Source organism: Brachyistius frenatus, unplaced genomic scaffold (genome assembly GCF_029030835.1).
Source record: "Brachyistius frenatus isolate BFR_SWC_R1_liver_20210118 unplaced genomic scaffold, ASM2903083v1 Contig_24, whole genome shotgun sequence".
In the NCBI taxonomy this organism is placed as follows: Eukaryota; Metazoa; Chordata; class Actinopteri; family Embiotocidae; genus Brachyistius; species Brachyistius frenatus.
The window spans coordinates 2,986,681-3,000,888 of record NW_027210623.1 but is presented as its reverse complement, the minus strand read 5'-3'; the positions used below and the strand labels follow the sequence as shown (position 1 = coordinate 3,000,888).

General features: G+C 42.7%; 1 protein-coding gene across 2 annotated transcripts; it reads right to left on the bottom strand.

Annotated features, from left to right (window-relative positions):
• Window positions 1-1,365: 1,365 nt before the first annotated feature.
• Window positions 1,366-13,766, bottom strand: gas6 (growth arrest-specific 6). 2 transcript variants are annotated; one of them, XM_069697766.1, is made up of 15 exons: window positions 13,629-13,766; window positions 13,203-13,363; window positions 11,025-11,049; window positions 10,837-10,899; window positions 8,337-8,459; window positions 7,228-7,347; window positions 6,368-6,490; window positions 5,196-5,317; window positions 4,551-4,669; window positions 3,975-4,164; window positions 3,707-3,871; window positions 3,437-3,605; window positions 3,044-3,183; window positions 2,762-2,963; window positions 1,366-2,129 (listed from the first exon to the last, which is right to left on the bottom strand). In XM_069697766.1, the coding sequence occupies exons 1-15, from the start codon at window positions 13,705-13,707 to the stop codon at window positions 1,981-1,983; spliced, it is 1,950 nt and encodes a 649-aa protein (XP_069553867.1). In that variant the 5' UTR covers window positions 13,708-13,766; the 3' UTR covers window positions 1,366-1,980. The 2 variants fall into 2 exon arrangements, with proteins under 2 accessions (XP_069553867.1, XP_069553868.1); XM_069697767.1 differs by lacking the exon at window positions 10,837-10,899.
• Window positions 13,767-14,208: the final 442 nt, after the last annotated feature.

The window sequence follows — 14,208 nt, the reverse complement described above, 5'->3', positions numbered from 1 at the left end:
TCAGCAGAACCACAGTGTACAAATAGCTTTTCTGAAAATACAATTTTACTCTCTGATGTTCATATACAGCTGCTTTTATTTTTTTAAATAGGACTTTCACTGTTGAGGGAAGTTAAAACTCAAAAGGCAGACTTCTCTCAGCATTGTACACATACTGGCAGTTAAAGTGAAAAATATAAACTAAAAGAGAAGTTCAAGATACAACACATGATAAAAACAATAAACAGGTCAAGCACTATATTCGGGCATTCATCCATCAGAAAACTATAAAACGATACATCGTAGAGGGAAGTAAAATAACGCTGGAGCCCTTTTGGCATTCTCGATCACAACGCTCCACTCACATTCTTTGTTTTTATTGTGTTTTGATTAGCTCAGCACCTATAAAATGAAATTCCCTAAAGACTGATGCTACTTTGATCCCTGGCTATTTATTGCTCGCCCACTCTCACGATTCCCATTTCAAGAAAATAATCAGATTTGTCGCTCCGACTTTTCTGTTTTTGAGAGATTTTTCTTTAAAACTTTGGATCAACTTAAAACGTGCAGAAAACCTCCAGAAACGTAAGGTAGTATTTGCTTTCTGTCTTTTATAAAGCATTGTACAGTCACAATATTTACATATTCAGTATATTACAGCGCACTCTTTTTTTTTTTCTCAGTAGCTTGTGTGGTGCGATCAATGCAGTGCTCTCTCTCCATTGTGGAGAGGGTCCCTTCCTGTCTCCCTGTGCTTCTGTGACTAATCTGTCCTCAGGTTGGTAAATGGCAGGTTTTAACTGTGACTGGGTGATTCGGGGGGAGGGGGGGGGGTTTTGGGGCTCTGTGATGAAGTTGGTGATTAAAGATTGAGAATCAGAGTGTCAGTCACTTTTTCAAAAGACTGTTATCCTCCAAAACGCGCCGGTGGAAATGCATAGTGTATTCACTGCAACGAGTTTGTTGGGAGAAGAGTTGGTTTGGTTTGTTGGGTTGTTACAGTACTGCACCTTTGCGAAATGATTAAACCTGTTTTGAGAGAAGCTGTCGTTGAGTTTGGGTTGGTTGTTCTTTTGTAGGCACATGGTTGATTTTTAAGGTTGCAGGCACACATGGAGTGCTTCTCTAGTCGAGAGGACATCAAGAATATGGCTCTACACTGCAGTCCATTTATACCTGCAACTCTGTGCAAGGTTTTCTACAGAACACAAAGTTGTGCCTAAAATACAGCATCTCCATGTTGGGGATTCAGCTTTTAAAAAGGGGCAAATGAGATTTATTAGTCCCCAATTAATCCCAAAGTCATTATGTACCAAACACTCAGGAATCTCTGAGCACCTGTTGACACATTTTCTCTGAGTAGGGTAACTGATGTAGCACTATATATATATATATATATAGTGCTACATCAGATATATATATCTGGTCCCCATTGTTTCATAGGACTTGATTATTTCAAGCTCTGTGAACGTGAGCCTTTGGGTGATCTGGATGTAAGCAACACGACCACAGAGGAGTCACTCTGCCTACAAAGTTCCAGTCAGATCTGCATTTAAGCACAAGATGCCAGGCGTAGTAGGCTGACCCAAGACCAGCCGTTTAGCACTGATCCGGATAAGGCCCTGTGTGGTCTGGTGGACTTACAAAGCTTCGATACATGGGCAGTTTTTGAGGCAATGTTGTGCAGCATATATTCCCATATCTTCTTCTTAGTACAGTGGATGTTATACTAACTATCTGACCGAGTCATAATACCGAAATGCCTCTAGGCAGCAGTGTCATCACAGTACAGGGACAAGGGGGGGGTGATGCTGGGCTAAGGCTTCGTTTGCACAGTGAAACCTGGTCCAGTTTTTGTTGTTGTTGTTGTTGTTGTTGTTACATTCCAATCTAAAACATCTCCCCGCTAGTCAGAGCTTTTATAAATTTATTGGACATTGTCCCCATTGCCTCAATGAACTGCTTATGGATCGTTTTTTTGGCAGTCTCGAGCACCGGTCACTAGTGAGAGTCCAGCAGGGGGCAGGAGTGTGAGCGGATGTCGTTGTGTTTGTAGATGGCCTGGTCCAGGTCCAGAGACTGTCCGTTTACACTGACCTCCATACAACCGCTGTAGGGTGCTGACACCAGCGTGGACACCAGAGAAACATCTGGGGGAAAGAAATGACAACATGCAAGTCAGCAAACCACAAGATGGACTGTGGAGGCGTTCCGACTGTGACCTGAGGAGCAGTAGAAAATACAAAAAAGTTTCAAATTATAATGGGAAATGTCAAAGCTGTTTCTAACTGCCAGTCAGTACAGAAGTGATGATTAATGTTTACAAGAAGCAAAGCAAAATAAATGCTCGTGGTCATTACTCACTCACTGAGTAAGATCATGTTTTGTCGATGCGGATGTTTTGCAGAGTGCACAGGACAGTCATGCATATAACAAAGGAAGCTGTGGTTCACCTGTTTATACATTAGGCAGAATAATCTTTTTCCAAGACAACTGAACATCAGAAGAATTTAACAATCTACATTTATAAATAAAAACGTGTCTCTGCACATTTTCTACACCAAGACATCCTGATCAATGAGACCGATATTGATATTAGGGAAAAATGTGATAAGAATATAAAGGCTGGCCTTCAATATATATCAGAAGTGGGATATTATACAGGTGAAAAATTAACTAATTATTACTAATAATTATTAAATTAAGTTTTAAACTCACTGCTGCAGAACAATTTCCAGCATAACGTCAATAAAAGCCTATAAGCTAAAGTGTGCGTCCTCACCAGGGAGGCCTCCTATGAAGATGCTGGACTGGGACAGGAGGTCAGTAGGAACTTCGGCGTCTTCACTTCGTCCCGGTTGGCCATCGACCAGCAGGAGTGTGTGGTTGCCTGAGATTGTCACCTGGATTTGATGGCTCTCACCGTCGCACAAGGGCGCAGGAGAGCTGGCAATGATGGTGTCCCCAACAGATACCAGAACAAACTGAAGACACACAGAGGATCAGTTTTCATAAAACATGTCGATTATAAATACATTCAAAGGCTGAGCTGTAATGCGCTCACATCTCGCCACTCCTCAGTTGTGGGATGGTAGTCGGCCAGAGCGATAGAAAGAGGGACTCTGTCCTGGTGAACAAGTGCAAACAGCACGCCGATAGCAGAAGTAGGACGCAGGGTCAGCTGGATGCTCAGGTTCTGTGATTCTGAATCCAAAACAGGAAGAGTGAGAACAGCAGGATGTTAACTTTATCGACAAACAAGGATGAGGTTAAAGTTGCAAAATGTTATTTACAATGACGAGAGCAAACTCAGTCAACCAAACTAATTTAACACTGACTAACTGCTTCAGGAAGGAACAGTTAGGATTAGTTATGCAAGCCCCTAACAAGCACACGCACATACGCACACACACACACAGCTTCACACACACACACACACACACACACAAACACACACCGTAGCTTATGTTGAAGAGAGCGAAGCCTGTGCCGGGGTAATATGCCCCTGGATCCTCTGCGCTAAAACACTGCATGTTGTCGTTGGATCGAATGGTTTCTTGTATGGAGGTGTCTTCACCCGTCAGCCAGCGCCACTCCTTCATACAACCGTCCAGACGGGGGTTCACCTACAGTACGTGATAAAGCAATGATAGTTGAGGAATGTATAAGGAGAATCTACTTCTTGTGCATATTCAAGAAATTTACATCAGCACATACAAACAAACACCTGATTGACAAGGCCGTCCTCTCTGAAAGGGACTCCTCCCACAGTGAGGTTGAGTTCGTGCATGCCCTTCTTCAGTGTAAACAGATCACCGTTTACTGCAATCTTCATGACAGCCTCCCTGTCAATCTTAATCACCAGACTCCGCCCCTGCTCCTCCACCGAGATCTGAGAGGAGAAACGGCACATTTAAGAAGCTGTCAATCAAATGATGAAGCTAAAGTGGACAATGTATCACGGCTCTTGACCATCTCTGACAGAAACTTCCAACCTTTCTCCACTGGCCGTCATTGACGATGGGTCCACTGCTGGTGACCCTGCTGACTGCACCGTACTTCAGCTGCAGCTCCAGCTTCCCATGATGCATTGCCAGCACGATCCAGGAGCTGTTTAGATGACCTCCAGCAAAGAAGATCACCCCCTCGTCATCGTAGGTGCGGAAGTCGAACTCTGCCGAAAAGCTAGGAAGTGGGGAGCAGAGATGGAGATGAAGAGCAGCGAGTACCAATGTTTGAATGGGTCACTATGACAACGTTAAAGCAGAAATACATAAAGGAGAGAAGCAAAAAAAAAATCTCTTTTAAGAACCAATTTAATTCCTTTTTATTTTACTTTGGCACGAACAAAGTGGGTTTCTTTTTCAACTTTTATCATGCCGTTTTCCTTTAATACAAACTAAATTATGTACAAGAATTCAATACAGGAAGTGGTTCAGGGCCAAAATCACTCAACGACACCGATGTACAGTTGCATTTTTAAGAGGATGAAATACATTTTTTTTGAAGAAAAAGTCAACTGTAAGCTTATTGCTTATCAAAAATGTAATCATTTTGTACTATTTTCTCACCCCGTTTGAATCCTGCGGCGAAAACGCAGCCTCACCACCGGAACGGCGCTGAACATGCGCCCCAGGTAAAGAGAACGGGAGTTCCTCTTCAGAGACGGCAACATACACGGAGTTATGGACTGCAGGACAAAACACACAACAACACGGATATAACACAGGACGACACCTCACGAGAAACATACAAATACACAGGCGGCATCTTGAGTCGTACAGAGTTTCTGCACGGCTCACTGAGTTCCACGTAGACCTGTTTCACAATCCAATTTTTTTTTTCCCGAAAATAATTATTTTGTATTTATCTTATTTCTTATATCTTGTACGTATTTGTAAATGTTCATATTGTGAGCACTTTTTGTTTGTCTTTGCTGCTGTGGCGACCAAATTTCCCCACTGTGAGATTATAAAGTCAAGATCTAATCTAAAACATGAAAGTATGAAGAAAAACAAAGAACATATTATATAAGTATTTTTAAAGTATTTTTAATGTTGGAAAATTGAATTCAATGCTTTTTAAAGAGTTTTGAAGACCTAAATATCCCGCCCAAAATTGTTTGATAGATTAAAGAGGCAGCATTTAATTCATGTTTAACAACAAAGGTAGAATTTGAAAGGGCCAGTTAATGTGCAGCGGTTAATGTATTTCACCTTACAGCTCCGGAGGTCCTGCCCCAGCTTCATGCCCTGACGACCATCACAGAGACAACGGAAACTCCCTGGAGTGTTTAAACACTCCTCTGCACACACACCTGCCTCACATTCATCCACATCTGACAGGTGACAGAGCAAGTTGGGGGAATTAGAGAGACGGAGAGATCAAAGTTATAATTGGGGTGCAAAAAGATTACAGAGAAACAGGCAGTTCATCAGTGCAGGAATTATTAAAAACATGATTTTTCAAAGCTGAAAATAAAACATGAGTCCCACAGGAATGCAAGAAAAAAACAACCCTATCCTGTCAACATATCTGGGAATGCAAACAACACTTGGGTCAAGTGGCCTTTTGCGTTGTTTGGGTGGTATCTCCCTGCTCCATATACAACCCTACATGGCCATGAGGCGGTTGGCTATAATAAACATAAATTCTCTACGGAGGATCACTGAGGTCATGAAAAGTCTGGTTTCCACTGCAGAGCAGAACAGGGCACACGAGTGATTGATGGCTTTGATTTAAGTCCACATTCTTCTTCCATGTTGTTGCCAACAGACCTGATGTTGTGGTTTTTCTATCTGATTCTGTTGTTAGCAACTGTTAAAATAGCACTTTTTTTTTTATGTTAAGCAGTTTAGTCAATGTCTCCAAATGCGTATATTGGGGGTAAAAAAAACATGGGACAAACTTCTTTTACATACAGAATACAAGATCAGATTGATACATGTTGAGCTATTGATTCCAGTCATTAAGCTCCAAGGCTGGTTGGTATATATTGTGTGATTGTAGCATGTCTTTATATAAATGAATATATGAAGTAAACATTTTTTAGCTGTATCTCACATATTTGGCCAAATTTGCAGCCATAAAGCTGTCTAGCAGTACCAATATGTACCGAGTTCATGTGAATCAAAGGGTCAGTTTGTGTGTTTAACTCCTAGACTGAACTTTTTCTGAAGGCTCAGACAGACTGTACAACAGTGGACGGTGACCTGTTACCTACTTGTTCAGAAGTTTCTCCAAATGTCTTTGCATTCCTTTCTCGACCTCACAACGCAGCTGCATCAAGTCCTGCTGAGGCTGAAGCTGCTCCTCAGTCAGTTCTCATGAAGCTATGCGTGTCTGTCTATTATATTTTTGTGAGGTTAACACACACACACACACTTACCAACACAGGTCTTGGTTTGGTTGTCGTAGACGTAGCCAACTTCACACAAGCAATCGTAGCCACCCTCCGTATTCTCACATTGTGCTGTTCCACACACACCTGAGTCCTCACACTCGTCCACATCTGAAAGACACACAAAATGGTCAGCTGGAATCCAAGTCTGGATGAAATTCAACAGAACCAAGTCGTCAACTTGAAGGACAAAACATCGGAGGAGAGAATGTGCGCCTCTGAAATTTGGGACAGAAAAAGACATCAGTCACTAGTAAATGCTGGACCTGATTAGGAAGCCACTTGAATCACAACTATTAAAACATTTCCTCCAAAGCAGTGGAGAACTAATCAGTGCAATGATGTAATCCTACACTCGGCTCCACACTGTTTGACAGCATCGCTTTTTAAGTACAAACCGTTTGTGCTTGTTCCAGCAATTCACTGAAACTACTTCATGGAGGCATTAAATCAGACGGAAATTTCAACGTGATGATTTTACTTCTCTCATCTGTGGAAACATACAGCTTTAAATAAGCTTTAAAAAAAAAAAAAAAAAAAAAGGACTGTGTGTGCACACCAAGAGCTCATAATGTGTTTTGGTCTACTTTATATAAGTAAGCGGACTATACTTGATGGACTTACAATGATAGTTATTTCCCCCAAGACAAAACAACAGTCGCAAGGATCAAAATTCATGCAAATTAGATTAACTGATTAAGATTAACTGCATAAATAATATCAACCATCAAAGTATGAAGAAGATTCAATATTGTTATAGTGCAAACTCAAACAAAGTGTTATTTGCAGTTACAGTACTGACACGGTTGTAGCTGCTAGATGAAGTGCATTTGGTGTTTGTGTCTTACCGTTACACATGTGTCGTCCTACCAACATGTAGCCTTGGCGACAGGAGCAGCGGTAACTACCCATAGTGTTGTTGCATTCGTGGTGACACCCTCCATTTTCCTTGCTGCACTCATCGACATCTGCAAACGAGACAGTAGCACGGTCAACATGGACGCAGGAAAAACATCATCATGGGCTGCGTGCGGCATCGGGCTGCTGGGCTCGTGTTAAGATTTCCCGTCGCAATTCAGGATAGAGTTGTATTTATAGTTATTGATTTTGAAAGTTTTTTTTTTTTTTTGGATTAGTGGTGCATACTCAGTTTGATACAGTTTGCTCACTCAAACTTGTACTTTGTTAAACGCCTTACAAATGACAGACACACTATGTTCCTGCAGCGGAGTGTTTAGGAGGAGTGCGGTCGTCAAGTGGAAAAGGCTCGGTCCGAGTCAAACTGAATCTGTTTTGGTTTCCTCTCAGTAAGGTGGCAGGATGACTCACAGTGGAAATGTGTGGAACGGTGGCTGTGCCATAAATCAGAGAAAACATGTTCCTCTTTCCCTCCCAGAGATCATTTGTGCTTTCCATTTCCTGCATATAGACTTAATATTCAATACATTTACATTTAACGTTCACTTCTTTTAGAACAGATGCAAACCTCCCCTCACATCTGAACACAAGACTAGCTTTGACCTCTAAAGAGACATGGATTCCTGCAGTTCCTGTACATGCAGTTCATATTGACCCGACACACCATTCACACATCATCAATAACAGCAGCAGTTGGATATCAAAGATAAATGACATCAATAACAGTTAAAAGAGAAAGATGAAAGTGAAACAAAAGCAATAGAAACCAAGCTTTGCAAGGTCAAATTACTTCCAACGCCACTGATATAAATAATGGTGCTATTTAAGACATAAGAGACTGATGGGAGTGATGGAAAGTCACCAGTGGATATGACAGGAGCCGGCTGTCAGAATCAAGGTCACAGTGATGATATCTATGCTGAGACGCTGTGTGTGTCTGAGAGACACTGAATGACGGTGCACAAATTCAACCTCTGCTGAGTTCTAGCACACAGTGTCCAACTACGAAGCATCTTTCTTCCCACAGTGATGACCATACCTTTCTCACATCTGGCTCCTGTCCAGCCTGTAAAACAGTGACAGAGGAAGTCGCCCTTTTTGTCCTCGCAGCGCACCGTACCTCTGGCGTTGCAGGGAGAAGGCGAGCACTGGTCTGGAATATCTTAAAAGTGGGAGAGAAACACAGACAGAGAAATAAGTGTTACTGCTTCAAAATTGAGTTAGGGATGCATCCAGTGAGTGTAACTGTATACCATCCAGACAGAGGAAGGGCATCTCTTATGTTCTGCATATCAGGAGTTCAGTATAAATAGCCTAATGCTGGCTAAGCTCTACTTCCAGAGAAGCCCTAATTCAGTCCTTCCCACCGAACCGGTCCTCAACCTCTCAAGAGACAACATCAAATAGATATTAATCTGTCTTTTCATTTCCCTTTGCCTAATTTGTCTACTGAATATTTTCACTCTCTTTCACTCCAAGCTTGTGTAGGAGTGTGTAAATATTTTCTCTCCCCAAACAGTTTCCTTTTGCTAGCAGTGGAGTTTGAGTCCTCGACAAGTCTGGGCATGTTTGCGTGAGTTCAGAGGCAGACAAAAAAGGATAAAGACGGGAGAAAATGAGAGGACCAAGAGACGGTTAGGTTTACATAGTAAACAAAAAGGGCACAACTTTTAACTCGGGCCATTTTTCAGCAGATGATAATGTCACAAAACTACATATTATTATTGTATCATACTTGTAAAACTATCAAAACTGTGAAACTTTTTTTGTCATTGAAGCTTCTATTAGTGGCTTCAGATGATATTTAATAATACAATTTTGCAAAATATGCTGACTCAACAATCAGTAGTGAAATAAGGGGAGACTGTTGAATCACCAAATAAATGCACTATAGGGATGAGCCCATTAATCGATCAATGCTGAGTGAGGCGAAGAACTGAGTTACAGCACCAACAAAATTAAGCCCCACCATCAGGTTAAATGAAGATTTATGCACGGACCATCTTATTGTATTAGGCAGTAATTAACTCAATTAATGGAAGAATGGTGCACTGATTTGTGGGTGATTTATTCCTGCATGTCAATCACCAAGCAGTTTTGAAGTGATGACGCTGTCGTCTAACTCTGTACATTTTTTTTTAGAAATGTTAGAAATATTTCACCAAAATAAACGTTATGATAAACATACTGCATTCAATTGAGTTCCAGTCATTTGCATCCATCTACTTCTGTGGCCTTCAGGACAAATCAAAATGAAGACAGCTTTTAGCAACACGCCTCACAGTTGGAGTGACAAGGGAAGTATCTGATTCAGCATTAGTACATACATGCTTTCCTAATCTCTACTGAGGGAGTGCAGATGTTAAATAAATCCAATCTATGTCAGCCCAAGGTCCTGGTTAGGGATACATGGCCGTCTATTAGCAAGCAGCGTAGCTGCAGGAGCCACATTATTTCCTCTACTTAAGATTTAAGTGGTCCTTTAACAGCAAGTTACACTGCCGGGTCCCAACCTACAAAGGTTACAAGGCAGCACCAATCATTTGATGTGCAATATATGCAAGAGAACAGGAAATTTCCAAAGATCTATTTGTATCTATTTTCTCTGCAGTGCAACTCCCCAAATACTGCAAACTGCAGACTAAGAATAGAAGCAGGGAGGAATGGGAGAACTGACACATCTGCTGTGCTGACAATGAACTCCGCTTTTGGTATGTCTTTCCATAATATGCAGTGTTTTTCAAATTCCATGTCCTAAATATTCCATAAATGGCATTGGAGGAAAGCCATGATCTGCTTTGATACCGGCATACCAGCCACTACGAGACTGCACTGAAACAGATGGGCGAGATGGAGGCAGAGAGAAGTGGTGAGAAAGAGACTGTGTGCTGACAGTTGGTGAAAAAGAAAAAAAAAAAAAAAAAGAAGCACTGCCGTATGTTAAAGAGCCACGATGCTGCAGCTGAGTCACGGAAACCCCCACCCAGAGACTCCTCAGCCAATAGCAGTAAAGCCGGGTCGGTCCTGTATCCTGATGCAGCACAAAACCTGCGCTCCACTCACGTCACTCCTCTGCTGAGCCAACCAACGGAGGAGCTTTGTGCAGTTGCCCAAAAAGTGGGTGAGTATGTGACGAATGAAGGGGTGTGTCACTCATTCTCACCGGTGTGCAGCATCACTGAAGCCAAGTGCTGCAATGTTACTCATAGATACCTGAGCTGACGCACATGTCGCATAATCAGACCCCCTTAAAGCCACAGACTCAGTTAGGTGTGTCATGCTGCGATAAGAAAGTAACACAGCACATGTTTCCTTCATATTCCTATTCGACTTAGGGGGAGTGAACGCCCGAGTGTGATGCAGAGCCGTGATACTGCAGTGCAGCACAACCCTGCCTGTCTCTGAATGCTGCACAATGAAAAGAAAGACAGAGTGAGAGAGAGTCTGTGGAAAAAAAAAATGAGAAAAGGAGGACTCGTAGTCTGACAATCAAGCGATGATGGGAAGTCGACAGACAGATCAGTGGAGATAAAACTCACTGTGGACGCATGTGACCAGATCCTGCTTTTTCTTTTCAGAATCTCCAAACCTCTCCATACAAGCTAGACAGAGACAAAAAACAAAAGAAATTAAAATGATGAGATGACGAGATGATAAACATATAATCAATGGAGTTGGTTGTCGTGAGTGTTGTGGGTGAAGGGTTTAAAGCAGAATGAAAACTTACCTAAATACTTGGGATAGAAGTAGTCCTGAATCAGAGAGAAGAGATGGAAAAACAGAGGAGGATAACATTATATACGCATATAAATAAAAAATATAAATAGGATAAGATTGTCTAAATAATTGCTTGCAATTAGGGGGGGGGTTCCATTAATACTTGACATTATCTAGGATTTGGTTTTGTTTTACATCTTATTTCTGTGCTTTTACTCATTAAAAGGAAATGTGATTCATAAACCGTTGTCCATTCATGGGTGTGCATTTTATTTAGACAGAGATTATGACATGATTACTCTGTAATCTGCTCTGTCTAACAGGTGCAGCCCTTCATTAGGAGCTGCCTGAGAATTCTCTGCATTCCTGATGGTAGGAATCCCTCCTGCATGCTGGTTGCAGCATTCCTCCACATGTAGGTCAAAATCTGAGATTTGCTGCAGTCGGTGCCAGATGCAGCAGGGTTAGGTGAAGACGATGTCTTGTAAAGTGTCAGTGATCAGGCAAAATTCTGCTGAAGTTAAGGACATCTTACACAATGTAAAGCCTGATTAAAAACCTGATTTGCAAATGTGAGGAACATTTGTTATAAGATGTAGTGTGGTCCCAGCACTAACGAGACGATTACTGAACTTGGCCCTGACACGATAGTCAGTTGAGACTATCGGCTATCTGTCCCTCTTGAAAGGTCATCTAACGAATGAGACCAGAAACCATGTTGAGTGAGACCAGGCGTGATCGCATGCGAGTTCGAGGATGATCGTGAGTACCCAGGAACTCCCAAGTCTATCTCTCTCTCTCTCTCTGCAGAGACACAAAGCTGCAGCAGAAGGAAATGCAGAGTCAGAGACGGGCACTTTAAGAATGAATAATGCAGCTATGAATGAGACTGCAGCTTTGTGTCACGGCATGGTTAGAAACTTCAAGCGTACAATCACTCTTTTACTTTCCACACCACCTGACTTCACCTTTTCCCCCGAACCCAGCTCAACTTGATTTTAATCCTCCCTCCGTCAGTCCTCCTTCTGCCTCCATGTCTCTCTGCTTGACTAATCTTACAAGTAATCTCTGAGTCATTGATTGCCTAATTTGATCCCTCTCAATTCAACAGCGACAAATCTCAAAGAGTAGGCGTGACATTTGAAGGGCACAGCATCACCAGTGTAATGCTACCTCCATGTAAACGTCTCAATCTGAGTCACTTACAAAACAAATCAAATCGACTACACAGAAAAAAGAAAATCAGAAACATTCAACAATTTCAGGATGTACCAGTTGCTGATATTTCAATTTACATTTTAAAGGGGTTTGGGAAATTATGAATGGCTCACTTATCTCACTGAGAAAGGTTGCACTCTCAGCCTCAGTCTCATGTTTTCTTGACACAGCTTATTTGCATATTCAGCACATGTTTGTATATATATATATATATTCAATAGGCTTATGTATTTGCATGGCTGGAAAGGCTGATCTATACATTCATGTATGGCTAACTAATCTGCAGTAAATATTCCTGAGCACACGCAGTACAATGGATTCTGTTTGTTGCTAAATGTCAAACAGAAAAACAGGGCGAGAGAGCATATTGAGATTAGTGAGGTAATGTGCATGGCTGTGTTGAATCAAACACATTTGAGAAAAACAGCTGATCAGCTTTCACAGATTGAAAAAAAAAAAAAAAAAAAAAAAAAAAGATATCCAGGTGTTTTCCACATTTGGCAACAACCTCAGCCAGATGCACTAAATGAGGCCAAACTTCAGGAAATGCAAAACACACTTGCACTCAAGTATGAAAGGACATGCAGGGATGATAAATGTCATCACAAACACGGGAATTCATAAGCTAAAACTTAAGTCAGGCTGACTCAATTGCGTGTCACAAAAACAAACAAAAAGAAAACATGCCGAGTCTTTGATACTGGGATGTTACGTGTGCTGGAGTTATTGGAGCATGAACACCAGCAGCCCAGGCTATGAATCATTCGGCTGGTGTCACTTTACAGTCATCAATATGCTGTCAATATGAACATGATGTAAACCTTGCACGAGTTGCAGTATGTGATATAACCTCGCTGGTAACGGTGCTTTGATTGAGTTTGTTGTGGGACTGCAGCGCTCAGAGAGAGGAAGCATGGTTTGGTGGCACCTCAACCTTGTTTTGGGGCTTTTAAGTCGTGAACACACTCACCGTCTCCGGGTCGTTTTCAAACACCTCTCTGGCCTCCTCTTTCGTGCACCTTTCCTCCACACACTCCCTCTCCAGGTGCCCTTGCTTCGTCTCCTCGAAAACTTGATTTGCCCTCCTGTGTCTGCTCAGGAACTGGTTCGCCTCTTCAGGGGACAATTCAACTGAAAGAAAAAAACACGCCAAAACAAAAACAAACAAAAAAACACGCCAAAACAAGTTAATTTACCTGCGAGAGAAGGTCAAACAACTCCGCACACGAAAACAGGGGAGAACGGTTGCGAAACATCCCCCCCCCTCCCACACACACACACACACACCCCACGTTAACAGCGCTAATAACCAAGACATGTATCACCATCAGCCACTACTCAAATGTCAAAAAGGCGAGCTAGCTGGTAGCCACCTAGCACGTAAATGTTTACTTACTGCCGCCGGACCAGCGGACGGCCAGCAGGATTACCAGGGCTGCCGCCGATGAAAGGGACTTTGTCGGGGTCAACCGCATTGTTTAACCGCTGTGTTTGCGCCAAGCTCGAGAAACTTTCTCCGGTCCACCACCACCACCACCCCCCCCCCCCCACACTCCTGGTACTGCGGTCTCTCCGCCTCGTCTCCGTCCTCTCTCGGTGTGAGCGTTAAGAAAACGCTGCAGGTATTCAGGTGACTGGCTCGTGCGACCGTTTTGGCCGTTAAACGTCTCGGATGTGGAATCGTCGCGAGCTAATAATAAAAAAAAAATGAAAAAGAACCTCCGCGCGCGTCCTCTCCCAGCGCACCGTTCAAAAGACGGCACGAGCGAATCAGACGACCGACCTCGTTCCTTCGCTCTGCGGTTCAGCTCGTCCCCATTGCGGTGCGTGTCCCGCACTTTGTTCCTGGTGTTTTTAAGCCCTCTGAGGACCGGACAGTCTGCGGAGAAAGACTGCGTGCCTCTGCTGCTTCAGGAGGAGGGGGGGGGAGTAGCTCCGAGAAGTGCAGGCAGGAGTTTGTATTGATGCAGCCCTCC